At 45.1% G+C, this 24,796-nt stretch overlaps 1 protein-coding gene across 1 annotated transcript in view; it reads left to right on the forward strand.

Annotated features, from left to right (window-relative positions):
• The window catches only part of TNNI1 (troponin I1, slow skeletal type), a 31,628-nt gene extending 14,371 nt beyond the window's left edge, over positions 1–17,257 (forward strand). Inside the window, exons 3-6 of the mRNA XM_069633634.1 lie at positions 3,506–3,595; positions 8,053–8,229; positions 9,451–9,563; positions 16,537–17,257. Coding sequence (XP_069489735.1) covers positions 3,539–3,595; positions 8,053–8,229; positions 9,451–9,558 — 342 coding nt within the window. The 5' untranslated portion in view covers positions 3,506–3,538 and the 3' untranslated portion in view covers positions 9,559–9,563; positions 16,537–17,257. The remainder of the gene's footprint in view (positions 1–3,505; positions 3,596–8,052; positions 8,230–9,450; positions 9,564–16,536) is intronic.
• The last annotated feature ends 7,539 nt before the right edge of the window (positions 17,258–24,796 follow it).

The raw sequence follows: 24,796 nt of genomic DNA on the forward strand, positions 1-24,796 counted from the left end.
CCAGCAAGCGAGCGCTCAGGAAAGTGCAGGGCCAGCCGGCAAGCGAACGGTCAGGGCCAGCCAGCAAGCGAGTGCTCAGGAAAGCGCAGGGCCAACCGGCAAGAGAGCGCACAGGAAAGCGCAGGGCCAGCCAGCAAGCGAGCACTCAGGGCCAGCCAGCAAGCGAGTGCTCGGGAAAGCGCAGGGCCAACCGGCAAGTGAGTGCTCAGGAAAGCGCAGGGCCAGCCGGCAACCGAGCGCTCAGGAAAGCGCAGGGCCAGCCAGCAAGCGAGCGCTCAGGAAAGCGAAGGGCCTGCGGGAGGTTGGAACAAGATAGCAAAGGCCTATGTTTGGGCAGCGTAATGCACGTTTGTTGCGGTTGAATATATAATTGATGAAAACGATATAGAGTACCATAGTTTCAAAATGCATTAAATCTCTTTAAACATTGTATGTATGGAACCTTGGATGAAAATTATTACGAGCATTTTTTCTCCCTCTAGTAGCCAAAAAAAGCTTGGCTAGTTTGAAAAAAGCTACTAGATGCTCCCTAGGCCAACGGGTGCCACAGAATTGCATCTAACATTCCAGAATTAGAGAAGGCGTTTTTAAACCTAATGTCTGAATTATGGTATGAGGTCGTTCTTACCTTTACTGCAAAGCATGGTATTTTTATCCCAGAATTCATGAACTCATAGTTCTGCAGATCAATAGCGATCAATCTTTACGATATTGCCCTGCATGCAGAGAGAACTCAATGCTAAAGCACTGAACAGGTGAGTCGCTATTACCCAGATTGATCGCAAAAATATGAACGAATGGTAGATTGGACCGAATTCAGTCACTACCATTTGTTCGAATTTGTGCGTTCAAATTGGGTCCGAAAATACCGAACATGAAGATTGGGTGTATCGCCGCTTCCCAAGTTCCGTATCTTCGGCCTCAGGGTTGCGGGGATGTCCCCTGCATCCTTAAAATTGCTCGGGCCCTCGTTTTTAATGTACGGTCAAAACGGGGGTCTGAGCAGTTACACTGCGGGCAGTCCACCGGCAAACAAAACGTTCATGGGCGGACAACCCATATCCGGTGAGCCGATGTAAGTGTGTGACCAGGAGGGATTACTGCAGAGAGAGAACTTGTGATGAGCACTGAGCAGGTGAGTTAGGCGAGCCGAGAGTGAGTGTCCGTGAGTGCAAACTCCACAGCCCATACTACCACTAACTCTAATCCCTATTAAAAAATGTGGCATCGCCATCCATTTGTTAAGCAAACGCCACAAAAACTGGATGGTTGCTGAAATGCTGTTTTTCGTTTTCCATCTGGTAAAGTTAACAGGTGTCTTTCCAACTAAGTTCCAACCAACGTCTGCATTCCGCAAGAGAGCGCAGTAGTGCTATAAGGCGATAATTCTGGTATTATATTCTGTATTGTGATTGTAATAATGTACCCCAATAGTGCACCAGGCTGCCAATGTTATCAATGTAATCAATGATTTATTACTGATTAGAATAAATGCGGCTGGTTCCAAAAACTTATTTGCAAATGAACATTTTATTTTGTCAAGTGCCCATTCACAACATTGACGATGTGTGACACGTGCTTCGGCCTCACTAAGGCCCTTTTCAAAACTGTGCTTATTTTCTTATGTATTTGCGTATATTTACATGTTAGAAAAGACTCCATTGAAAATCTATGGGATAGTTCCCTTGACCCTTCTTTATAAGGAAGGGTAGCCTGCTAATGGAGACGCTCCGCGTGTGTTTGTTCGGTTCGTGGTACAAATACCTTTAACATAACATAACACTATTCTGTATTGTGCACTGTGCAGTCAGCGACAGCGTCTCAGCGAACGAGGTGACTGATGATTCCATTTCTAAATGTAAACTCTTCTACCATTCCAGTTTTCCAATTCACAGCGTTAACATGGGGACACACAGACACAAACACTTTGTGCCGTCTGTGGCTTGGCCATCGTGCCCATTTGTCCAAAGGTTGGTTGGCCCTTGGCTGAGTGAGTGACTACAGCTTCACCTTCATTTGTGCCCTGAGAAGCTCACTGTCTCCAGAGCTCTGGTTCTCTCTAAGCTGGACAACTGTAACAGTCTCTTTATAAATCTGCCTGCTTCTACTCTCCGCCCTCTGCAGCTCATCCAGAACAGCACTGCAAGACTTGTCCTTGGCCTCAAGCCCAGGGATCGTATCTCTCCAGGACTGAAATCTCTGCACTGGCTCCCAGTGGCTGCGAGTATTAAGTTCAAAACCCTCTGTATTGTCCACAAAGCGTTCTGAGGTTGAGGCCGCAATACCTCCAACTCTCTCTTCCTAAATATCTTCCTTCTCGAGCTCGTCACTCATCCGCCTCCAACTCCCTCAGGGTCAGTCGCTTCTCCAAGCAACAAGTTGGTGGTGGATCTCTTTCTTCGCCTGGGGCCTCCCTCTGGAAGAGCCTCTCTGCCTCCCTGAATTTAGGAGAAACATCTCTGCTACCGGAAGCACCTCAAGACCTTCCTCTTTGCTTCTGCTTTCTCTCGTCCTCCCCCCTGCTGAATTACAGACTGAAACTGCACTGGTCACCTGGCTACCCTCTGGTCTCTGGCCCAGGTCCCCTCACCGCCAGCTGCACACCTACACTTCCCACTTCCTCCCATGCAACCCCGGCACTTGGGGGCTGTTTTTGTATCCCTACAGTCCCCACTAGGTCCTGACACTTGATGTCTGCACTTACTCCTGCAATTGCCACTAGCTGGCCTCACTTTTACTTTCTGTTTTATTTATTTTATGTATTCTTTACTGTATATCCTATGTATTGCACTGCCCCCTCTCCCTACCGCCCCTGCACTTACCCTCTCGCCCCTCCCCTGCACTTGCACGATCGCAATGTCGCCAGGCCTAGTAAGATCGTTGTCTCCCTCTTCACTCTGTTCCCCCTCCCTTGCCTCATCGCGCCTTGAAACACTTGTGTATAGGCACGTTATAAATGCCATATCATATCATTTATTGTCCTCATTAGTTCTACACATTGCATTACTCCGTAAATAAATGGAGGTGACATACTGGCTAAAATATTGCTGTTTTTTCACTGTGTCCTCAAAAAGGTGTCTTTCCAGCGAGCGGAGCCATGTATAAAGAAATAACATTGGCAATATGGTATGAAATGCTTCCAGAGCGGGGCGGTTTTTAAGCCAGCTGACCTTGACTCGATGCTCTGACCCGACCAGCGCATTGCCCCTGGAGGAGCACTTCACCCCCATTGGCATCAAAACCTGGCCTCCCTATTAAAGCATAGAGTTGCGTTCAAACATTTAAGGTTGAATTCTGGTGTTGAGGGGAAAGTAGGAGTGAAGGGTCAGAAGCAGTCAGCTTTTGTGCCTATGAAATTAATAATTCATCTTTTATTACCCATCTCTAAGCACGGGCCAGGATTTGAACCTATGCTGCTCTGTGTTGTTTTGCTTCCAAGACAAACAGGTTTCCCCTGAGCTATCCTCACGGTCAAACGAGTGTTGTTTTTATATCTTTGTGACAGGACCTGTGCCGTGAACTACATGCCAAGGGAGAAATGGTGGATGAGGAAAGATACGACTGTGAGGCGAAGGTTCTCCACAACACCAGAGAGGTGAGGAAACCAGACAGCCTGGTGCTCATGGGGAACATTGGCAGCTGTCTATTGGTGGGAGCAAACCTTGACTGACTGCATAGGTAGAGTGTGGGGTTCAGGCAGGTCTCCCTGAGGTCCGTTGATATATAAAGTTGTAGGAGAAATCAGTGAATGGACTGGCCATGAGAGCTCGGATGTCATCCAGGTGTTCACCAGCTTCATGTACACATTGTCATGGCATTAAGTGGGCCAGGGCCCAGCCCCCCCCTCCCCGACTCTAAGAATTGCTCTCGAATCAGAGATCTGCTGAGGATTCCTAACCTGATTTTCCAACCTAATTTTACAAAAGTCTGCCTGCCAAAAGTCATTGAAAATATGAGAAACAGTACTGCTCTTTTCCATTTTGATCATTTATTTTGCAATACTCTGTAGGGAAATATAGAGAATATATTTTATTTTTATTTTTGCAACACTAAGTGATATTGAAGTCTTTCCATTACAAAGATCTAATAAAATCAATAAAGAGAATATTGAATGTTCTTCAAAAGTATGGAGGGATTGAAGCCTGCATTGATATTTTTTGATTTGTTTTGATTTTTATATTTGAATATTTAAATTGTAGTTGTATTTTCGACTGCTGAATAATCATTTATTTAGCACACCTTTGTAAAGGGATGTTGCTCCATTTCAGGCGAGGTACAAAAAAAAAGTGATCTCATCTGTTGGGCCAACTCATTTACGTAGAGAGGCCACGCATTGTTTAAAGGTTCCTCGGCTACTTGCCATTCTTGGGCCATGCCAGGCTCACCTGACAAGCCCTCCTTCTTGTTATTAACACTTTAGATATCTAATCCCATTGAAAGGGGATAGGTATATTCCATCACAGATTTGTACATCAAGGGGGAAATCATTGATTTCTTTTCTTTCAACACATTTTGCCGCAAATGTATGTGAGGGTGTGTGTCAGGGTAATAAAAAAAAAGTACAGGCAGTAAGGGGGACTGCGGGGAACTCTACCCACCTACATTTTCTGTAAAGTGTCCTACGAAAAAATGAAAAAGAATTGATGAATTCTCCATCAATGAAAAAATGTGGAGAAAATCAGCTAGAACCGTGCAAAGCAGTGACCATGGGCACTGCCAGTGGAGGCTCACTGCCCTGCCTCACCAGTGTGCCCGTGAACAGCATGGGCTCTAGAGTCTAGAAGTAGCAGGGTGGGTAGATTCTATTTATTTATAATCCCTGTCCTTGCCCAGCTAGATCATCTCCAGGCTGTAATTGCCAGTACAGATATATAGGGCCTCGTTAAAAGCCATCTGGAAAAAAAGGCAGGTAATTCTGTCTCTGGCATTTGTTTCCGGACTGGCACACTTCAAGTTTGCCAGTGGGAGCCACGGATCTCCCGGCAGGCTTGACCAGCCTGGAGTGTAAGCCCCTACCGGCAAATAAGTGCTTGAATCACCAGCACCGTTATTGACGGTGCCGGTCATTCAGGAAATCCCATCCCAGGAAGACCTATGGGACTCCATGGGAATGGGAATTTACCGGCTCTCCACCGCCCGTAATGTCCCAGTAATACCAGGTGGCGGAAACGGTAAGTCCGGTTTGCTGATATCATGCCCGAATTACCAGCAGGATCCTGGCAAATCTAGAATGAGGGGCCAGTGTCGTTCTGTGGCCTCTATAGTATCTAGGGAGTAAACAACTAGCAAATGATCCACTTGACAAATGCTAAAAGCAGTGGTTCTAGGACGCCTCGTTGCAGTGGCCGATTCACTGCATTATTTGAAGCATTTTTTTAATGCTGGGGTAAGTCATCATACCCCCCTCCCGCTCCCTCCACCCCTCCCCCACCTTCGCACTACACTAACAATCTTGCATAAATATATTCCATAACCCCCAACTTGAAAAAATGGCAAAAAAATGCGGCGAAACAGGTGCTTCCACAAAATGCAGTGAAACGGCCATGACAAGGTGGGTGGGACTTCCATGGCCATTCCATGGGAAAGCAGGGGCCCCTCCAGCGAGCAGAGTGAGTGGAGTGTCCACCCTCATTTCTATTGAATCACTGACATGCATTGGTGGAGGAAAACAGCTTTTCCACCGAGCTCTATTTTGTGTACCTCTCTAGTGAGACATCTTTAAAGGTATCGTAGTAATCAGGTCGTATGGTGTCGTGATCTTGTAATCACCCCCCCGGGTTCCTGTATGTGTCGGTCCTGAGACGCATGTTTTCCTCTCTATGCATGTAGCATGGCTAGTGAGTGCTCAGGGGTCGCTGTGTGTGCTGAAAACATAATCGAGCATACAGGGGGGACAATTGGGGGAGTAGAGGGTTGCAATGCATCACAGAAAGAATGAGAGTTCCAGCCTGGTGCACTGAGTCATGGGGGATTCCTAATTTGCCACACTAGGACATTTGCAGGGTGGGGGTCGGGGGTTGGAAATCTTCTTTTGCATGACTGGGTAAAACAAAAACAGAAAAAGAAAGAAATCTCACCCGGCTTTTGTTGTGCAGTAAAAGTGCAGAGACATACAGAGCACCAAGAGACCAACAGTGCGTGGTATAAGAACCTTTAACATAACATAACATAACATAACATAACATAACATAACATGCATGCCTCTTAGAGATGGGGATATAGAGAATGAATGGGTGGAGTCACGCAACAGCCAGGCCAGGTGTCGGCCTTGGCTCTTGGGGATAAATACAAGCTGAGCTGTCAAGGCACCATATATAGCTTCCTGACTCGCAACGCCCAGCCACGCAAGACATCTACGTAGGGTTGTGCCTCTTCACCCTCTCACCCCCACAACATAATCCCATTACTGGGCCATCCTGCCCTCCCGCCCTAAACCCCACAAACAGCAACTGACACCTACCTAGCATCCTACCTCCACCCTACAACAGCAGACACTTACCTGAGATCCTCCCGTAGACCCCTTGCTGGCCTTCAACTGCCCTATACCGCACTCCATTACTAGAACTCTACCCCCTTGTCTTGCCTTCACCCAACATTAGAGATCCCTACCTGCCATTCTGTCACCCAATCACCTTACCCTAACCACGCAAGACACCCCTAGCGTCCTGTGTTCTCCAACCACAACCATGCCCCCAGCATGAGAACTCTACCTGCTGTCTGGTGAAACAATAAACAAAAGCATTCTACTTTGCCATCTGGCTGCAGCATGAGCCTCTCACTGCTGCTGTCTGTTTACACGTGTTTTGGTACTTTCTCTGAGAATTAGGCCTTGCTTCTTTTAAGTTTTGAAGCCCACCCTCATTATTGTGTTTTATCCCTAAAATTATAAAGCAAGCCATAATTCCTATAGAAAGACCCAAATCATATGCACAATCTGATGCAGCAACCGTTGCTAGGTAATATTATTTTGTTATTGCTCTAAATCATTTCTCTGGACAGCAGTGCAAGCAGAGAGGGCTTTGCTAGTTGTTTGACCTGGCAGAGGATTACAACACGAGTTAATCTCAAACCAGCCACGGGGCTCAGGCCGCTGCAAGCTGTGCCTGGCTTCCCCACCTTTAGTAGTGCTAGGGAGAGATGAGGGTCCCGGCTGGAGCAGTTTGCTACCGACTTTGATTTGTTCCATGGAGGCTATGAAGGGGGGATGTCCTGCTGGCAGAGTACAAAATTAGCAGAATCCAAAACACTTGTGTCTCTTTCACAAGGGTTTACAGATCTATCTCTAATGCATCGTCTCTGGCCACCGTAAATACTATGTGGACAGCAGTGCTGGAAATATTGCAATTTACTCTGGAAAACCAGCCTCGTTCCCGCTCGAACTACACTCTGGGGAGACGATGTTTCTCGAAATGACATTCCGGAGTGGTGCGGTTCCATTCCTGCACTGTGGGTCATTCACCTAGACAACAGGGTTACATTACCATTCCGAAACTTATCTATGCAATATGTCAGATTTCACTTGTGTACTGTGTGCCTATGCTGACATAAAACCTAAGGCCTCTTTAATTGTACTAGACAATAAAATTAGCATACTGATGGAGTTAGGTATGGATATCTTCAATTTCCTGTGCAATGTGGGCTACAACTTGATGAAATTAAAGTTAATGGTTTACCTATGAATTGGAGGAGCGAAATAGAGTCTATATGAAAAAGAGGGGTCCTGTTGACCTTCAATAAAACTATTTGGAGTGGAGGCATTTACTTACTGAACTTCAAGATTAAAGCACAGAGTCCTTTGGGTGTGAGAAGGACTAGTGATGTCCTTCCTGCTACTTTAGCAGCTTAATACCCCCTAAAAGATGCCCTTGCATAGGCGCTGGATTTGTTTCTGTGGAATACCCAAGGAAATCAGAAAACACAGAGGGCACATGAGTGTGGTGACCTACTGAATGAAAACCCTTTCCTGAAGGATCTGTAATAACTTAGATAAGCATTCCAAGACCTCTGGTGGAACACTGATTACTTTGTCCACTGTCATTTCATAATTCTCAGATTCAGACCCTGAAGATGAAGGTGCTGGACCTTAGAGGAAAGTTCAAGCGTCCCCCCCTGCGTCGGGTGCGTGTTTCGGCCGACGCCATGCTCAGAGCCCTGCTGGGCTCCAAACACAAGGTGTCCATGGACCTGAGAGCCAACCTGAAGTCTGTAAAGAAAGAAGACACAGAGAAGGTGAGTGGACAGCATGTTAACATGATTGCCTCCGTGTGTCCTTCTAATTGGAGTTAAAGCGAGATGTAATGTCTCAAGTGATTAGGTTGTTCAGCAGCGGTGTCAAGGAGTGGGATAATGGTGCAGAATATGTGTGTCTTATAATGGAGGAGAGAGATTGGACAATCAGTTGGCATTGTCAAGCAAGAAGGAAAGTAGCAGCCATGTTACTTATTATTAGCAAGCCTGGTTGAAGGCATTCATCCTCCCTGATAATTGAGCATATCTGTTTGAAAAAACAACTTACTACATTTTCCACCTATAACCTTGAGAACAATGGATTTTTATAAGTAAGTATTCTATGACAATACCTTCCTGGTGATGTGGTGATTGAGGCAAGGCGACAGTTGTCAGTGATGGAGAAATACAGGATTAAAAGGAAGGTGCACAGGGAGTAAGGGATGAATACCTCTGACGTCCTAGAGCAGATATGCAGAAGAAGGCGAAGGGACATTCCAAGAAATGTTGGAAGGGAAGATAAAGTATTGGGTGACCATAGGAGAAGGCTTCAGAAGAGATAGATTGTGAGGATGGAAAGGGAATGTGTAAGGCAAATGTGAAAGCATATGTTGGTTAAGGAAGATATACAGTTTTGCTACAACCGAGGAGCAAGACGTAGTTGGCTGAACGAACTAAGTGAATTGATAAGGCCAACGGTGGACTGGCCTAGGGGGAACTCTGGAGATTTCATGGGGGGCTTCTGCATCATGGGCCTCTTTTGAGTAGGATAAAGTAAAGAATGTGGTACAAAATGTCCGGTATATCTTAATATGGGGCCACTTAAAATATTTCTAGGGCCACTTCTGATTCCCAGTTCAGCCCTGGATAAGGCAATATGAGGTGACAGACTGTAATTAAAGTAAAATGGAGCAATAGAAAAAATACTTTGATGTTTGAAGAATAACAAGAGTAGCAAATGTCAATAAACAAATTCCAAAGCCCAGTGGGGCACTGTTGAGAGTGGGGAATATTATTTTCCATGGATGCACAGGATCTTTTGCTCTGCCAGTCTTCACCTAGACTCGGAGATTTAGATCACAAATCAGTTCAAGGCATTGTCTGTCTTTTGCAAGGTAGTGTTTTAAAATCATATTGCAATTCTGTGCCTGTATCTGGATCGAATGCACCCTTGAAGATCAGACAGTGTTGATGACTTTGTCGTGTAATCTTACTTTCCATCAGGAGCGTCCCGTCGAGGTGAGTGATTGGCGTAAGAATGTTGAGGCCATGTCTGGCATGGAAGGAAGAAAGAAGATGTTTGATGCTGCCAAGGCCCCGGCTGGACAATAAAATTGGTAAATATGATTTAAAGTGGTCACGGTCCTATCGATCGCCGGCTTAGCAGGGTTAAACAATTAGACCTCTTACCTGTGACTGTTGTCCCTTCTGTGGCTAGATATCAGAAATATCTCCTTTTATTCTGCACATTGTCCTGAACAAGTTTTCATATTGAGATATATGGCAGAACTCGGACGGGCGGATAGATTGAGCCAGACGAGCTTGGATACTGACCGTAGGTTAATGCAAATATGATTAGCTTCAAGACTGTTAACCAAACATCAGCATTATTATAGGGGTGTTTAAAAATGCACATAAAAGTCTAACTGTGACGTGAGAATAGAATATGGCATGTCAGCTTATTAGCCATACAGTGACACAGGGCCACTTAGTAGCTATCACTGGAAGTTCTCCTCAAATCAGAGCCACATAGCAGTGCATCATGGGTATGCAAATTAACTGAAAAGCATATTTATTTGCTCCATGCTATCTTAGGTGGCTTATTGTCAATATGTGTTTTATAAGCTGAAATAGAATATTCTACGCAATGTTAGAGATATACTTTTGGTTTGAAAGTACGTAGACATCTTTTCTTTGATCCTAAGAAGGCCAGTGATGGGATCACTCAGAAAGAACTGTGATGATGTGGTGATCTGTCTAAATCACCCCAATGATCTGCTCTGTCACATGCATCTTGGCAATCTGCAGATCAGTCCAACATTTCTCTTCGATTGGAGCAGGTTAAATAGCCTTGCAATGGTGCTGGTTAAGTGCCAGCCAAAACCACACAAGACCATTTATGGGCTGCCTTGATGATATATTGAGTCTCATTGCACAAAATCATTCCTCATTCTGGCTCCTCCTCCCGACAAACATTAAAAGTTGCTGAAGGCCCACACACCTGAATGGGGTATCAATTCCTAACCAGTCACCCCACCACTACCGGGCAACATTTAATGAAAGTAGGGCACTAGTATTAGCCCATAGAAATAGAAGGTTGCAGCCTCGTGACTGTTGTCTTGAATTAGCCTTAAGCAACCAAAGCATTTTGAATGAGGACTTATGGGGTAGTTAGTCCTGACTTCAACAGTAAGAGAGTTATTCAATTGTACAACTTGGGAAATCTGTGCTGGCTATGATTTACTTGTGGATGATAATAATGAGAATCATATGACATTTCATATAGAGCACATATCAGATTCCTCCTGGTTCTAAGCAACAATAGCAGTAATTACCACCTGCTATAAAGGTATACACATTCTTGACTTTGGAAGGATGAAGGGCTGAGCCAGCCCTGCTGAGATGCAAACATGTCACAGCAGGCTGCAAACAGAACTACGGAATGGTCATCAATTGTAAGGCCATCCAGTGCAGCCTCAGGCACTGAGCTCCCTCACCTTGACTCCTTATAAACCTTCAGCTTCTGACAGAGGGGTCTTCGTGGTCTCGAAAAAGAATTTGCTAAGCCTTATGTGTCATCAATTTAGTTCTGTGATAAAAGCTCTCACAATCTAGCTCTAGAAAAAACATTTTGGGGACAATCACGTGAAAAGAGACATGTTTTGACAATTTACGCACCTGACCCAATTCCTAATAGTTATCCACGAAATTGTCTAAATCCTGCATGAATATGCACCCTGTTCAAGAACTGTTTATGTTTATTATTTGATAATGCGCACAAAACCCAGGGGTAGCCGGGCGCAGCAGGTACAAGGATACTTAAGCTTAGGTTGCATACTGTGGACCTTGCCCTCTTTCTGATGGTCATGAAAATGGAGAGTCGAGTCTCTGTTGCCGCGCAGAGTATGGCTTCAGCAGTTTTGGCGTGTTGGCCAATCAAAGAGGAGACTGGACCCTATGACATTTGATTGGGCATTGATGAACTTTGTTTTTTCTGCAAATGAGCACATGGTCCTAGTTTATCAATGGTATCAAGTGATTTTACCAGAATACATCTACCACAAAGTCACTGAAGGATTGTCCCTAATGTTCATTTAATGCAGATGTGTAGTCATAAGCGTGTGCTGGAATGTAGTTTGGGAAGGGAGGAAGAGCACAGAGAAGGCGCAGTGTGGAACAGGGATGAAATATAAACAAGTCATACTGTGGGATGTGGACAGCACAGAATTTGGGGTAATGAAGATTACATATATCAATGTGGGGCAGAGGGCTTGTTGGAAAAGGCCCAGAATTGGGTCACGACACAGTGTCTCCAGACCAGGATATAGAAGGGTTTGTTTTGATGACCATGGTAAATTGCCCAGAATATATTTTGTAGTCATAGAAAAAGACTCTGCCTGTTTTGTTCTGTGTCATTTTAATGGCATGTTCTGTACTGAAGGTTCTATGTTCTTAGATTGCGAGATTATATTTTCCACTGAAGTTTTGCCAAATATTTTCCGCCAAAAAAATGGTCGCAATTTTTCTCTTTTATTTAGGGGGGTAACCGCAAAGCCCCTTCTCTATTATCTTACAACCTTTTACTGTACTAAGCTGTGTTGCAAAGTGCAAAGTCCTCTCTACCCTTTACATCAGCCCCGTCCGGGAATGCCAATGGATTCTGCCTGTGTTGTTTACACTTGTAAGAATCAGGCGGTCATCATGGGTATTAATTGTAATGTGCAGTAGCCCCTGGAACGTTCCAAGTGCCAAATGGGATTACAAAATAAATGATTTCAGGCCCAAAAGCCCATACAGATTCAAAGAATATAGCCAAATACCACTTTATTTTCAGCTCAATAAAGTAGGGAAACCTGGTGAACAGACAGATTGCAGCTCACACACTCTCAGATACATTTCCATTATACAAAAGGCCTTATCACTAAATGTATGTCATCTATGATGTCATCTTATGTGGCAAAGAGTAAACAACTATTGAACAGAGGGATTGGGTAAGGGAACATATACACCTTTAGTTTGTTTAGGTATTAGTAACATCATCGGCTGCTCCTTATTTGGTAGGTACGCCTTGAACTATCTCTAACAGTGTATAATAACGTTTATAGCAGAATAACAGCAGCTGATTGGCTTCTACAACAATGTATAGTCCAAACACCCTAACCAAAAGACTAGAAGACATGGGCATAACAGACACAGCACTACTCTGGACTAAATCATTCCTAGCAGACAGAACAGAAACTGTATAGAATAAACCCTTCAAATCCACTCCAAAGTTAACGACTGTGGAGTACCACAAGGATCCTCACTATCACCACTGTATTTCAACATCTACCAGACTCCGATTATCAGAATCTTCAAAAAGTACATTACATGCTACAACTACGCAGATGATACTCAACTCATCTACAAAATCAAAGACACCCAAGCTGATCACTGAGGCCTAATTGAGTGTCTAAAAGAAGTCTTCAACTGGATGACTGCCAACAACCTGAAAATCAACCCAGGAAAGACAGAAATCATGATCATCTCCAAAGACCAAGAGAACGAAACCGCCATCCAGTGGCCAACGGGAATGGGAACCGCACCATCACCATCTAAGGTAGTAAACAATCTGGGAGTCCTGATTGACAACACCCTAACCTTAGAACCACAAGTAAATGCAACAGTCAAGAAATGTTTTTTCCTCCTCCACACGGCAAGAAGAATCCTACCTTTCCTCTCCTTCACGCACAAAACACTCACTATCGTCGCCCTCATCTTGCAGGGATAGACTATGCAAACAGCCTCTTCCTCGGCATACCAGAACACCTCCTGAAGAAACTACAACAGATCCAAAATACAGCAGCCAGACTACTCCTCAAACTATCAAGAAGAGAACAAATCACTCCGGCCCTAAAAACACTACACTGGCTCCCAGTAAAACATTGCATCACCTTCAAAACAATGTGCATAACACACAAGGCAATCAGTGGACAAGGAGCAGAATTCCTTCAAAAGAAAATAACAATCTACAAGCCAACAAGACTCCTCAGGTCAAGCAACGAAATCCGCTTGGAACCAAAACCATACCTCAAGAAAAAGCTTGGAGGCACCGCCTTCTACCACTTAGCCACATAAACCTGGAACAACATCCCAAAAGAAATAGGAAACACCAAGAATCACCTAAATGTAGGAAATTACTAAAACCTGGCTCTTCAACACCACAGACTCAAACTGAAACCCGAAAGAGAAATAAATGGGATGACTAAACTGGAGGGGACATGGAGAACTCCCAGAACCGACTGTAAACAACTCCCTATGTGGAGAAGCTCCCACAGCACCTGGACGAAGGACAATGGGTAGAGTGGAACACAGGCGACACCCATGGAGACGGAGTCAGCAACCCCACCCTAATCCCACCCATACCTCGCCCCTTAGTTGCCACCAGGGACCTCAGTGTGGCGGAATTGTCGGTATATTGGCAATCACCACACTAGCTGAGTTGTGGACATTGGCAGGTACACTAGCCGTATGAGTGGGAAGGGAAAGACAGGTAGAGCCGCAAGGGAGGCTGGGAGAGGAGGGGGTCAGATGTTAAAGGGACCTTTAAGGCCGGACGGACCCAGATCAGGACAGAGGCGCAAGGGTGCTCCCGAACCCATCCTGGGCAGATTACAGAAGCCCAGCACCTCTATTCAGGATAAAGATGTCAACTAACCAATTGCACTAACAATTCCACCCTCTGCATACTCCTTGCAAAACTCCAAACCAAATACAACCACAAACCTACAGCACAACAAACCACACAAATTTCACTACATTGCAACAACCAAACAAAAATCAACAGTACACAACGACTACCAGCTGTAAACACCCCAGGCCCAGCCAACGGACCCACCGGGCTGAGGTAGCCAACAGCACATCACTGCTCTCTTGCATTTCTCCGGTGGGATAGAGCACGGTACAAATATCCTTTAACATTAACATTAACATCCTTACATAGGTCCTCAAGATTGGTTGGCATTCTCTCCCAATTCAGTTCGTTAGAAGCATGTAAGCAAAACCCAACCCAGGTGCAGGGAACAACCTTCGACAACTGCCCACTTGGCCAATTAGCCTACCATCTCTCATCAGTTAGGCCCTAAGCCAAGGCTTCTACTTTATAGTTGACTTTGTTGACTGTTCTCTTCCTCAGAACTTAAAGGGAATGAGAGTACTTTGCTATCTTCATCTGCATCCTTATGAATAGACCTTTTTTCCTGGTCTTGCGCCACATGTGAGAAGACCACGGTTTTGTCCATTCTGACCTTCTATGTAGTGCTATTTGATTCAATTATATTGGGTGATATTACTCCTCTTGGCTTCTGGAGACTTGGTTGCTCCATCTTATATATACTTTCCATGTCTTTAATTGTGCAATACTTGGCACTTGCAAATATCCACCCCTTTAGTTAATCTAAGAGAAATACGGCCTGTGCATGCAGCTTATCCTCTTGAACTCTTTTCGTGCCTGACTTTTGCCTTTTGCTGTGGCATCCTTGCTCATAAGCCAAGCAAATATTCTTTGTTCTGGCACAGAGCAGTATTCCAGAGCCTATCAGCTCTGCTGTCTTGATCTCTCTCCTTCAGGCTTCTTGCTTACTTTTTATACAGAGTCGACATCCATTTTCTCATCATGGCAGCCTTACCCGTGTTATATTTTCTACTGTAGCAAGCTTCTATATATTTCATCTACCTTCCGTTTCTGCATATATACATCTACTGCATCTCTTCTCACTTACCTTCTCAGTGTATATGAATTCTTCATAGTCGCATATATGTTCACTTTGTCCCTTCAGTCATATCTTCCTTCTTCAAGTATTTGTATATCATTGTGTCTTCTCTTCATGACGACACTTTACACTTGTCAAACTTCACTTATACCTCTTCTATGTTTAGTGGTGTCTGCAGATACCACGTCAGTTTGAGGGTACATTCGGTAAGGTTGTCCAAGCACATAACGTCTCTCATATCTTCGATGCAGTATTGGGATGATACCTGGTGCACCTCACAGTGTTCTTCCAATACGACAGAGGTGATGGTGCGGGCACTATAGATAACGTGTGCATCTGCATCTCTACAGTAGCACATGCACCACACATGGCAGACAGCATTACCACTTGTTTAGTTCAAGGGGTTTAAATAGACACAGGGACTCAGAACGACCCATATGTCTTTGTCTTTCTTACTCTGTTTACTGAAAGCAATCACATTTACATCCCAAGGATTGCAGAGATACAAGAGTAATCTGCCCCAGTCCATTTAATTTGCATATAATTTAGAATGTTCCCCCGACCCCCATAGTGCAGGGTGAGAAGGTGAACATTGAAGGATGATAGGTTATTCATAACGCGCCTAATACCCAGAGGTTCCTAAGCGTAGACGCGTTTATCGGACCTGTGTTGCTCCGTGTCGTCTTGCATCCAAGGCGAGCACGTGGCCCCTCAGCTATCCTCCCGAGATTAAGGAGGAGACCGAGGTTAGGATGTGTGGAAATAACCCACCTAGATCTTCACCCAAATGGTGGATGAGGACTGTGATGGGCAACATTCAGAAGGAGAGGATGTACCGCAAAAATCATCAATATCGAGAGATGCTTAATAAATATAGTTGAAATACTGAGTGGAGAGCCTATAAACATGAGTATGTCAAAATGGCTATCAGTAAGACATTAAAAGACTACCAATGCCAGTAGAGGCTTTGTGAACATGGTGCAGCTGGGATCATAGTTAGCAGACACCAATGACGGAGGAGGCTTCATGGTTAATCATTATCTGGCCATAGAGATGTGATGGACTTCAGCCCCATCATGTCTAGCCAGCATGCTAAGTGGTGAAGGATCATGGTAGCCGTAGTGCAAATAGTCTGCAGGGACACGTAATGAATAAACATACATGTATCAAGATTTAATGGAGAGTCTGTCTAGGTCCTTTGCATGTAAAAGGGTTGTGCATTTGTACCTCATAAACATAAAGCCAGAACAGTAGACTGTGCAGGCCCTACTTTCTTTCGGTTTATAGACAGGCCCGCTGAACACAACTTTGAGGATGTCTTTTTTCTGTATCATTTCAGGAGACCGCAGGCTGGGTTGATGCTGCCATCCCTCTGCCATCCAGCTCCAGCCAATCCACTCTTCTGCCATTCCCGTGTGCTTCCTGTCCTAATGTCCACTTGAAGACTGCTTATGAGTCAAGGCCCTCAACGGAAGCAGCAGATCCCGAAGAAACCCTTGCAACAACAAGTGGAAAAACCCTTGCCATGTATTTTCAAAATGTGAAGCGCATTTGTGACTGTGTTGAGGGGGCGTGAAGTTGTAAAAGGGGTTCCTTTCCTCTGCCTCTGAATCTTTAATTGACATCTATGGGAGATGTCTTCCTGTTCATGGTCTCGCAATCAGATTCCAAAGGTTGAGCATGCATGCCAGGAAAAAAACCTCCTATCTCAGAATTCATGTGGGGAATTGAACCCAAATGGAGTCAAGGTGAGATACAGATCCTTGCCCCTAGTCATCATACAAAGTTGACTGCTTTGTTTTATCGCCCTCTAAACCTAAACCTAAGCTGCCGGCATCTGATTCCACCCAATCTATCGCCATGTCTGAAATCCCCTCTAATCTTTCATTCTGCCACCTGATGCCAGCTCTAATCTTTCTCCTATTGGACTTTGATACACAGTCCTGACTAGAGCCCTGTCCTGCCACCAGATTTGACTTTTCTTGCTCGTGGCAGTCTGCATGAGGAATGGAAAGTGGTTCCGTTTCACTGTGTGAATAAAAACAATATTTAATTGAAAACATTCTGACAATGTAATTTTTGAACGCATCTGCGAGTCAAACTACTATTGAGGTGCTTGCAGCTCAACACATGCAACTCACGCCTGATCCGATGCTCCGATTCGTACCCTTCTGTGTCTTTGTCCAGCTGCCGTGGTAGCCCATCTGAAAAAAACTCAACCATAACTGCAAGGATTGGACCAAAAAACTGCTTCTGCTACTTCAGTACCAATAAAATCATGTGTAATTGTGAGCCTCATCTATTCTACACAAACAAACCCCTTATATTCTAAAATCAGTTCATGCACAACTTATTTGTGCACCTCAACACTGACTGTACAACCGTTTGTACTAGTGTGCTTGGATCACTGTATGTTTCACCCCATTTTTAAACATCACTATTTAAGTACTTGAACCCAGCATACTATGCTGTGTCCACACACATAATTTCGTACCAGAAGATCTATTTGTTTTGTAGTCCTGTGACCTTTAGCCAGTTTGCATCCCATTGGATGGTGACAAATAAATAGAAGAAGAAGAGGTGGGAGGCAGCACTAGGGGTCAGCATATGGGAAGGCTTAGGAGAGAGGAGCTTTGCAGATTTACAGATTGAAAGTAGAGCCCAGGCACCTGCATGTATGTGCAAGAACTTGGATGTAATTGCAAATGAAGAGTAGGAACTTTAAGAGAGAGTGACTAAGCATGAGAACCATCGTGCATGGTGACAGTATTATAGAGGGGCATGTTGTAGAGAAAGAGTGGTGGGAGGGATCAAGAATGAGGCTCAAACAACAATCCAGGTTGCTGAGCGCAAATACAGAAGTAGGCTCAAACAGCAATCCAGGTTGCTGGGCACAAATCCAGGTGTATGTTCAAACAGCAATCCAGGTCGCTGAGCACAAATCCAGATGTATGTTCAAACAGCAATCCAGGTCGCTGAGCACAAATCCAGATGTATGTTCAAACAGCAATCCAGGTTTCTGCGCACAATTACAGAAATAGGCTCACACAGCAATCCAGGTTGCTGAGCACAAATCCAGGTGTATGTTCAAACAGCAATCCAGGTCGCTGAGCACAAATACAGAAATAGGTTCGAACAGCAATCCACGTTGCTGAGCACAAATACAGAAGTAGGCGCAAACAGTAATCCAGGTTGCTGAGCACAAATACAGAAGTAGGTTCGAGCAGCAATCCAGGTTGCTGAGCACAAATACAGAAGTAGGTTCGAACAGCAATCCAGGTTGCTGAGCTCAAATCCAGATGTATGTTCAAACAGCAATCCAGGTCCCTGAGCACAAATCCAGATGTATGTTCAAACAGCAATCCAGGTTGCTGCGCACAGTTACAGAAATAGGCTCAAACAGCAATCCAGGTTGCTGAGCACAAATCCAGGTGTATGTTCAAACAGCAATCCACGTTGCTGAGCACAAATACAGAAATAGGTTCGAACAGCAATCCACATTGCTGAGCACAAATACAGACGTAGGCGCAAACAGTAATCCAGGTTGCTGAGCACAAATACAGAAGTAGGTTCGAGCAGCAATCCAGGTTGCTGAGCACAAATACAGAAGTAGGTTTGAACAGCAATCCAGGTTGCTGAGCATAAATCCAGATGTAGGCACGAACAGCAATCCAGGTTGCTGAGCACAAATCCAGTTGCACAAATCCAGATGTAGGTGCAAACAGCAATCCAGGTTGCTGAGCACAAATCCAGTTGTAGGCACAAATAGAAATCCAGGTTGCGGAGCACAAAGTTCTGACGAATGGTGAGGTCGGCATGGATTTTGCTTATTTTGAGGAGGTGAGTCTTGGCAGCAGTGGCATATGCCCTTATAAACTGTTAGAGTTGCAGGACGCCATGGTTGTGAGAATTGGGTAATGGATTGTGGGGATGAGAGAAAAGGAGATGGCAGATGTGAGATTGGAGTTAACACTGGAGGCAGTAAGATAGCTGAATGACACCTCATAATAGTTTAACATCAGGCATCCGTGACAAAGTCCCATGCATATAACATGGGCTATGGGTTGGCGTGTCAAGAGGGACCAGTGCCTCCACCCACTGAGTGTATTGGCCCTGATAATGGTGTGTTGGGGGATCCCATGGTGTACCACCCCATGCCCCAGTATTTTGGCAGAGACTCATCATAAGGTACAAGAACATGTCCTATCCCTTCAAGATCAGCCCCCGAAAGAACCTGTGTGGTGCAACCACTCCAAAAAGTCACCAGTGACTCTGCTGGTAAGATTTTGTAATTGGAGGGGTGTAAATATTTACGACGAATATGCCAGAGCGAGGGAGTGCAGTGAGGGCGCAGGAAGCAACCCGAGGAGGCTTGTTTTTTATTTCCCTGGAAACATTTTTGAGTAATGGGTTAGAATGGTACATTTCCAGCACACTTTAAGTGAAACATTTTGGTAAAAATCCTGTGACTTGGCAATTGGTTTTGTAGAGTAACTCATGAAAAAAAACATAAGATACAAGTCAACATCAATGCACAGGGGCAATTCCCAGTGCATATTCATGCCTTTAAACACAATATATGACATTATAAAGAACATATCCACGTAGCTGTGCCCGGGCATTTCAGTGCTGGCTGCCCCACTATGTGCAAATATTCCCATATAAGAATATACTCATGTTTGCTTTGTGTATAATGCCAGTATGTATACTATAAGTAAACATGTCCATGCTGGTTCTGCCAACATATGGCAGTAACCCCATGTATGGGCATACTCCACTTGACTTTGCTATTAAAAATGGCATGCCCCAATATGAATTAATATCCAAACTGGCTGCACTAAAATGCCAGTTTGCCCATGTAATAACACACCTTGCTTGCTTTATCGTAGATGCCCAGTAAAAGTAATGACATGTCACATGAGGAAATAGCTAGACCCGCTGTATCAAAAGGCCAGTCTATCCATGTAATAACACATCATTCTTGCTTTAACTTAGATGCCCACTACAAAATGCCATCCCAGAGTAAGACATAGCTAGACTGGCTGCACCAAGATGCCAGACCAGCCACATAATAACACATTTCAAGCTTGCTTTATTGTGATAAAATGCCCAGTAAATAATGCCATGCCAATGTAAAAAATAACTAAATTGCCTGCACCAAAATTCCAGTCCAGCCACGTAATAAGACATCATGCATATTTAATCATAGACGCATAGTAAAAATGACATGCAAAAGAAATAGCTCCACTTACTGCTCCAAAATAGCAGTCTAGTCACATCATAACTGTTATCATGTTTGCTTCATTACAGATGCCCAGAAAAATTTCAATCCAAAGAAATGGGTAGACTTTCTGCACTAAACTACCAGTCTAGCCAGGTAGTAAGACATTGTGCTTGTTTTTATCATAGATGCATAGTAAAAATGACATGCCAAAGATATAACTCCACTGACTGCTCCAAAATAGCAGTCTAGCCACATCATAACTCTTATCATATTTGCTTTATTATGGATGCCCACAATACAACACAAATCCAAAGAAATAGGCAAAATGCCAGGTAACTGAAGGGACTGCTCGGTTAAGTGGGAGGACTTTAAGGACTAATAACTTTGGAAACAAATGGGTGGCATCCTGCCACTGGCATTTGTATCTTTACACCATTATTCTCAGTAAAGACTTTATATTTATCATGCTTTGTTGGCTGCAGAAAATATTTGTTTTTGCAATCTTACAGTATTCGAAGAGCGTAAACAATATATTGAGTGCACATAGTTTTTTAAAAATTATTATTTAGCTAGTGTTTGAACTGCAGATATGACCCAACATTTCGTTTTTGTGCAGGTCGAAAAAATCTGCATTTTTGTCATATACATATTTTGTAAATTATAAAAAGAAAGAAGGACATGGTGAGTCCCAAACAAAGTGAACAAAACAGGTACACAAATATATACACATGTAGATCAATTGTTTAGACAGTGTGAGCAATTACAGTGCACCTTTCTTTTAACAGAGACATTTTTGCAAAAAGTATCATGAAAGGCAGGGCATTGCTAAATACATTGATATTCAGAAGGTTGGCATTGATATATCCTTCAATTAGGTTTCTTTGAAAAACAGAGGGCATTAGATGGTCAAGAGTGTTTTTTTGACGTGCTGGGGGGTGACCTAGTCATTGGTCTACGTCTGGAAGTAGATCAACTCATGTAATGTGTAACGGACGTTCTGTAAAACACTCAAGGTGTTCCGTCCCTTGACGTTTCGGATGGGTGGTCAAAAAGTCGTCATCATGGGCCTAGACCGGGTCTCCCTAAGTGGGGGAACAAAACATAGATGAACTCAATAAATGTGGAGCTCTTCTGAAGTGGGGCTTCAAAGCTCCCATATACGCATGAACAAATATAGATAGAAGCCGTTTACTGGGCAGTGAGGGAATGTAAGAGTTCCCATCATGCGCAGTGCTTGGAAAAATAGCCACGGACCTGGACTGTGTAGAATTGGGAAGAGTCTTCCTAGGCTGCGGAAGCGAGGGGGCTTGATTCCGTAAAGATTAGGGAGCTCCTAGTGGTACATTGTTATGTGGACCTCTGAAACAAATAACAGATAGGCAAGGAGTAAGGTGCCTGGGCTGTGGGTAGAAATTACTCTTAAGGGGTAAACATAGGAGAGTAGGTACCTGGGTAGCCACTGTAGTGGAAGTAGCGTGGGCCATGTGGCAGGTGCTGGCGTGGTCTGCTGGGATGGAGCTTGTTAGTTGTGGCCTAAGTTGGAAAAATGATAAGGTAAGTGGGGGGGGATTCAGGTCCCTAAGGAGAGAGGCGCACATCATGGATTGCTGTTGTTTGAAACCTATAGGCAACTTGGAGTGAAAGGTACAAGGAGCAGGTGGGTTAGTGGTAGGCTCCAGAGGTGGGCGAGGTGTTGGAGGTGATGGCGGTCCTTGTGGCTCAAAGTCCGGGAAGGCTCTGGACTCACATCCCCTAAGGAGTGTGGAAAAACCAAAGGGAGAAGAAGGTGAGTATGAGCCGGGCTGGACAGAGACTCAGGAGGCAACAAGGCATGTTGCTGTTCGACCTAGCAGTGCGGACTGCTGCTTACCTAGAAAGGGTGGATTTGTCCCACGTTGTTGCTACACGGGATTGGGTACTGCTGTACAGCCTCAGTGAGTTGTGAGCTGTAGGTGCATCCTGCATTGTAGCTAAGCGACTACTCGGGATCGGGTGCTGTTGTACAGCCACTGTGTGTAATAAGCTGTACTGGGCTACTGCATAGCGCATGCGTGCAGGAAAAGTGTTCTGCTGTGTGGCGCATGCGCATATGGTGTATTGTGATTGTGGTCATTGGCAACCAGGGGAATAACCCTGGTTGTCAAGCGGGCATGAAGCAGAGGATTCGATGCCTGCTCTTGGAAGCAGAGTCGGCTAAGGTCGGCACGCGTATTAGTTGCGGCCTCCTTAGGACACTGCAGGTAAAGTTGTAGAGGCTGCCTGTGTGTTAGTTGCAGTAGCCAGACAGTTGGCTAAGACCTTGCATCAAAATGCTAGTCTAGCAAAGTAATAACACTTATCATGATTTCTTTGTCAAAGGTTCCCATTAAAAAATGCCTGGCCACAGTAAGAAATGGCCAGACTCGCTGTATCAAAATGCTAGTCTAGCCATGTTATAACATCTTTATGCTTGCTTTATCAAAAGTGCCAATATACAATGTCATGCCAGAATAGAAAATGACTATACCGGCTGCACAAAAATGCTAGACTAGTGTTAAGACGGATTTCTGAACTCTGTCCTGGTGGCGCAGAAGTTCAGAAGGCCAACCTAATTACTTGGAACAGGGTAACCTCTGGACGAGCCAGACCAATCAAGGTAGCGATCGCGGCGGTCAAGACTAGGTCTCAAGAGGGGTGAGGGTGACTGAAAGCCCGCAATGAGCACACAAAGCAAGAGCGCTTACAAACTACTCCAAACAGTTGTTATATCAAAAATATATACACATTTATTTTAAGGCCTTTAAAACAACGACCGTAGCGAGAAAGTCACAATATCACAATATTAAGCCAACACATACCATATCAACACAATATATATACAAATACGACAGTGGCAAGCATTAGAGGCACGAAATGTGTAGTCCACCTGCAAGGGAAGGAAAACAGGCAGTGCGATAATGCTTTAGACTCAGTTCGCCTTCAGAGGCACCTAACTAGATGAAAGTCCGAGACCTGCGAAGAGTGGAGCCTTGTGCTCAAAGTACCTGCACACGTTGGTGCCAACGGGCAAAAGGAGAAGCTCTTCGGAGGAAGTCAGGCAGTTCGGGTAAGTGCACAACAGAAGAAGAACAGGTTCCGCGACTCAAGCGCAGCCTCCACAGTGAGCAGAAGCAGAGCGCGAGTACGGACAAAAGGGTGCTGTTTTTACACAGCGGGGAAAAGCAATGGGCTACTGCAGGAGGGCGACCAGATCCTAGCTATACTACTCACTGGTCCCCGATGCAAGCAGACCCAGGCTTCTCAACGTTAGTTTCAGCAGCTGGCAGGTTCAGAACAGCCGGGAATGCCTCGTCGTCGTGTAGAGAAAAAAGACGTCCCAATCGAAGAAACCTGCACAGTTTTGTCACCACCGCAGGGCAACGGAGCGGCCGTGTGTATCCGAGCCAAATGTACACTACTCACTTCAGACTTGGGAACGACAAGTGTATGAAGCGTGTGAGAGTGACCAGGACTCGAAATACAACACAACCTGGCGGCGGTTACAGAGCAGGACTCCCGTGTAAGCTGGTCAGTCAACTGGATGGCCCAGAGACGCTTCCGAAGGCTTACTGGCAGGAGATGATGAAGTCGCCGAGAATAGCTGTTCCTGCTATTCCAAAGGTCGAAGCACCAGTACAGGCCTTCTGGTTCGATCAAAGGAGGAAAGGGTTTCACAGGACGACAGCAGTGCAAAGGAGGAGTCCTTCAGCGGGTCACCAGCGATTCCTCGGTCCAGCCTCTTGGTTGCAGGATACTTGGCTCCTGTATTCCTTCGTTCGTGAGAACTCAGGAGATCGACATGGTAGTGGTGTTTCCAGCCCCCTCTTATCCACGGTTCCCTTCGCGCCAAAACGGAGGGGAGCCAATGGGAGATCCGCTCATCAACACACACACCATACGTGGACCAATCACGGACCACGGTGGTCCCAGGCATTCACACCACCCTAGACTCTCTGGCACCCAGGATGTGTATTGGGACCAGACATCCCAGCCCACACCCTGGAGGCACACAAAAGACATGTAGAAGCCCGCGAAAGCAACCAGGTTTCGTGGGAAAGTACATGCCCAAATAAGGAAGGCCCCGGGTCGCTCGACCTGGGGAAGGTGAAGGGAGCAAGACGGTCAGTGGACAGGACAAAGGAGCCTCGTGGTCTGGCCATCCTGGGAGCCAGGCCACCATTTTGGGTTCAGCGCGAAAAACGCGCTCAGAACGCCAAAAGGAGCTCAAAATACACAAATCGATCGCTGCCACCATTCCAGTCCCTGAATGACTTGCACCGATCAAATACAATCCTAAACGAGTATCTAGGGCCTGTAGAAGGCTAGAGACCCAAGAGAGCTGTAACTTAGCTTACAG

The sequence above is a fragment of the Ambystoma mexicanum genome, chromosome 13 (assembly GCF_040938575.1).
Source record: "Ambystoma mexicanum isolate Mex_15411 chromosome 13, UKY_AmexF1_1, whole genome shotgun sequence".
Classification (NCBI taxonomy): domain Eukaryota; kingdom Metazoa; phylum Chordata; class Amphibia; order Caudata; family Ambystomatidae; genus Ambystoma; species Ambystoma mexicanum.